Genomic DNA, 4,602 nt, shown 5'->3' on the forward strand with positions numbered 1-4,602 from the left:
AAAAAAAAAAAAAAATAATAATTAGGGATTTCAAAAATTTGACGAGTAAAAGAGGAACTAATAAGGGTAAGGGAGGGTTTCGAGGGGAGGTGCTTACTCGTCGAGATGGATAAGAAGTTTGGTGTTAATCTCGGCGACGAACTCGAGAGTAGGGTTTTCAAGCTCAGCTTCCGTAATGCTAGCTATTTTAGCCTTGTTGAGGGCACTGATGATTTCTGGACGAGGTAACCTCGGATACTCGTAGGCCGACTGTGACATTGTTGACTGTGACATTGTTAAGTATTATTAGGAAAGGAGATTAGAAGAAGAAGATGATGAGTAGAAATGTTTATTGTATATTGATAGTATTGTACAGATCGATGATTTATACAAGAAGACGAGAAGAGTTCTCTAGGTCAATGTATTTACAGAATGTTCCTTAAAAACATAGTAATCAAAATATTAGTATTGAAGGAGCTTGATATTGTCATATCATAATAAAATATATTTTGATTTTGTTTAGAAGTATATAAAACTCATTATTAATTAAGTATTTACAACTTAAAATCTTTTAAAACTTTACATAGATTAGAACACTTTTATTAGAACTTTTTTTTTGTGGGTTTCATCCCTTTTTAATTAGCTAATCAAAATTCAAAACTAACAATATGTCATGTAATACTATTTTTTAAAAATAAATCAAAATTAAAGTTAAAAAACAAATAAAGAAACAAAATCGATAGACCTTTTACTAAATAATTTTTAAATATTCTAAACCAGAATAGAAATTTTTGATAAAAGAAACAAAATAATCCACAATGAAATTATCTCAAAGTCAAATTTAGAGGATGTACTGAACTTGATATTTTAGGATATCTGCTGGGATTTTAATATTTTAGAATTTTGAAAGATTTGAGTATAATTTTAGGAGATTTGGTTATTGAATTTGTGATTTTAGGATTCGGTGAGATTTGGGTTTTGGAATTTGTTAAGATTTGATTATTAAATTTTAGGTGATTTTGATATGTTTTTTTGTAAAAAAGAGCAACTTCGAATGTCGTATTTGATGTTTTATGGAAAGAAGTACATCTCTTGTTTCGGCTGCCATCACCTTTTACAAGCTCCTCCAAGTGATCATTTCAAAAGATATGATGAGAAAGCTTATATGTCCATGACTATGTATATGGTAAACTAAATGTTTTGACCGGCACTGTTGATGGAAGCTCCGCTGCGGAGGTGGCTGAGACATGGAGAGCGATGGTGGAGACGATCCGATCAGAGTTTCGGCTCCGATGAGACTCTCCTTATGATCATAGTTTGGTTTTTTTCCGACATTTCTTGTCTTAGAGGCGCTTTCACTACTATCTTATTTACTTACATTCCACGTTTAAACAATACAGAAGCAGATGCTCTTGCTAAAACTGCTCTATGTTCTCTAGTCTGTCAACTTTTTCCCTCTTTGTAAACTCTTTTAACTATTATAATCTATAGTAGCGTTTGATAAAAAATAAAAAGAGATTTCAAAGTTTCACCCTTTAAGGTGAGATTTTGTAAGACATATTTTTTAATTAGAAATGTTAGAAAAGTCTCATAGAATCCCATTCAGTAGCTTTTTATTAAAAAATTGTGATTTTTTGAATAACAGTAGATTTGATTATTGATTGAATAACAAGAGATTCTAAATGATTTTTATAAATTTCACATTCAATAACATAAGATTTCAGATGATTTTTTTAAATCATCAATTAAATAACAGGGGATTTCAGAATACTCCAATATCTCCTAAAATATCAAGTTCAATACATTCTCCTTAATTTATAAAAGTTCAAAGATTAAGGTTCAAACATTAATTTAAATGTCATAAAAAAATGGCAAAAGCAAAGAGCGGTGTGTTATTATTAACCGAACAGATCGAATCCCATGTCTCCATCAGACTCTTCCGCAGCTTCTTCCTCCACAGCTATCGCATCAGCATGTCCACTAGAAACTCCTCCTGAAATTGGTGAAGCCGTAGCAACCGCAAACTTGCTTGGATACTGAACCATGCAAAAATTTTACAGTCCAAAATTTACATTTTCATGACTACTAATCCCAAAAATCTGAAACGCAAAACGTTAAAGGGACAAACCTTTAGGAACTCCTTCACATTCTCTGCCTGAGGGAAAGAATACTCAGTAGCTAAGGCAACAGCAAGAGCATTCTTGTAAGCATTGAGGAACATGTGAGGCGCAGCTGCTAAAGTTGGGTAAGAGATTGCAAGAGAAAGTGCGGTGATCATCGAGACACCAACTGCAAACTTCTCAACTAGGTCGTCTTCAGTAAGGTTAAGCACTTCAGGGTTAAACACTGAGCCATTATCATAGACTGACTCCACGACGAGGCCATAAGAGAATGGCCTGATTCCAAGCTTGGCTAAAAGCACAGCCTCGGATGAACCGACTTTGTCACCTTTCTTGATGAGCTCCACGGGGTTATGATCTCAACCGTACCTTTGTTGATTTTTGTTGGAATGTTAAGCACCTGGAAGAAAGAGGTCTGTGAAGGGTCAAGACCAATGTTGCCTGGTTGCACAACCACATCAATTGGAGCGACTAAACCTACACGAGCAGGAGCTCCAACCTGTCAAAAACATGACAAGGAATTTCTCATCAATTAACAGTATACAAGACTGAAGTTAAAATCATAAATCAATCAATCAAACAAGGAAAGCTACAAAAAAGTGAGCCTAAGAAACTAGTAGACGATCAAATCCAGTTTTGAATGTGGTTGCACTTTAAAACAGAACAAAAGGGGTTTTGAATATCAACTTGAACTAAAATGTAAACTTTGTCACCTTACAAAGTAAATAACCTAAAGGATGATCATATACTGGCCAAATCACCAATGAACAATGCCAACTATGGAGTAAACCAATGAATCAAAACAAAAAAGGGAAACTACAAATGTAGTCTCTTCGAAGCTAAATGAACCAAAATAATCTCAATTACCCTATTGAATGTAGCTGCATTTTAAGCAAGAACACATGATTCCATTTTCAAACTCCAAAATGCAAACTCTGGAATCACTTTCCAAGCTAATAATCTCGAGAAAGATAAAGCATCAAACTAAGCAAATTTTCACTATACTAAAACTTAACAACAACAATAACATTAATGAAGTCAATAAACAAACCTTGTACTTAGAAACCTCTTCACTGACTTCCTTCAAGTCACCTGATATGTATATATTTTACACACTTTCATCATGCATTTCTCATTCATTTTGTTATCTTAACTCATTGTTTTGCATTGTTTTTCGTCTCTTTTGCATAATATGTATATTTAGATAGTTTTCGCATTGGTTTTGCATGCATCTTGCATATTGGTGTTATTTCAGGTGTTTTAGGAGATGTCCAAACCATCAAGAGCAAACAGAGAGCAGAAAAGCAGTCCAGCGACTCGATCTACACTACCCAGCGCGACCCAACCTTCCAAGTCTTTGATTGAGTCGAATGAAGATTTTACTTTGGGATTCAGCCTTCGACGTCTTCATCAAAGTTGTAGAGAATTGAGTCATTTTTTCAATGCCGTTGATTGCAAGCCAATCGTAGGTGTGGTTCAAAAGTTACCACCGTTTTAGTGGATGCACGTACATTCTGAACTCCGACTCGACCCGCACACAAAGAAGAGCTCCCACTTGATCGGACATGTCAGCAGCGACTCGACCAAGACGTCCCAGGAGGGCTCCTGAGCACCCTCTAGACGCGACTCGATCAGCAGCTCCCAGACAACACATTTCAAGCTGCCTCTCGATCGATGTTTTTAAGCTACCTCTCGGTCGATGTTTTCAAGCTGCCTCTCGATCAACGATCTCAAGCCACCATTCAATCAAGCTTCCTGGACACCGACTCGATCGACACTCCCACGATACGACTCGATCGACGCTTTTAAACTGACGTCCTGGTTTTGTTCTGAAGACGCGTCCGAGAAGGGTTCCCGAACCGACGTTCTATATTGTCGTTTTACGTTTTAGGGATTTCCATGTTTTACTATAAATACGTTTTGTTAAGTTTTGACGGAGACATTCTTTTATCTCGTTTTTTTGTTTTCTTTTCCCTAAGGTTTACCGAGCCACCTAAAACGCTTGAGACTTTGTAATTCAGATAGCTTTGAATTTATTGAGATTTTGCATTTTATTTCTTCTACAAAGTCGTTCATTTCATTTTTGTCTATCTGATGATGCTTGATTCAACATTTTCTGAGATTGTATCCTTGATGATGATTTCTAGATCCGAGTAGTGTGATAGTTCTTGAGGATGGGATAGATCAGGTGGAAGATCTTAGTATGTAGGGTGTTTAAGTTTAGATTCTTGTGATTCCCTTCTGGACTAAAGTTAGAAATCATAGTTTCTCTCTGATCAATTGGAACTATGTCTTATACATTTCGACACCCAAAAGGTGTTCGATGAAATGTCTGACCAACTAGTGCCAGAGACTTACATTCCTAGCCTAAGAGATTAGTTGTCTAGGGTGTTTGTTGACGTGAATGAACTTGTTTGTCATGCCTGCTTGATCATGTTTCTCTAGCGAGAGCTAGGTTTGGAAGTGTTTAAGTTTGAGTAGCTTATGTCAAGAGATTGGATTA

At 35.9% G+C, this 4,602-nt stretch overlaps 1 protein-coding gene and 1 pseudogene across 2 annotated transcripts in view; both read right to left on the bottom strand.

Moving 5' to 3' along the window:
* Positions 1 to 404, bottom strand: part of LOC104782463 (kinetochore protein NUF2-like) — a 1,870-nt gene extending 1,466 nt beyond the window's left edge. For both annotated transcript variants that reach the window (XR_767015.2, XM_010507400.2), the window contains exon 1: positions 98 to 404. Coding sequence is in view for 1 of the 2 variants with exons in the window: in XM_010507400.2 (XP_010505702.1) it covers positions 98 to 273 (176 nt within the window). In the remaining variant the exon portion in view is untranslated. The remainder of the gene's footprint in view (positions 1 to 97) is intronic.
* LOC104782464 overlaps positions 1,878 to 4,602 on the bottom strand; it is a 4,207-nt pseudogene continuing 1,482 nt past the window's right edge.

This window comes from Camelina sativa, chromosome 4 (genome assembly GCF_000633955.1).
Source record: "Camelina sativa cultivar DH55 chromosome 4, Cs, whole genome shotgun sequence".
NCBI classification, from domain to species: domain Eukaryota; kingdom Viridiplantae; phylum Streptophyta; class Magnoliopsida; order Brassicales; family Brassicaceae; genus Camelina; species Camelina sativa.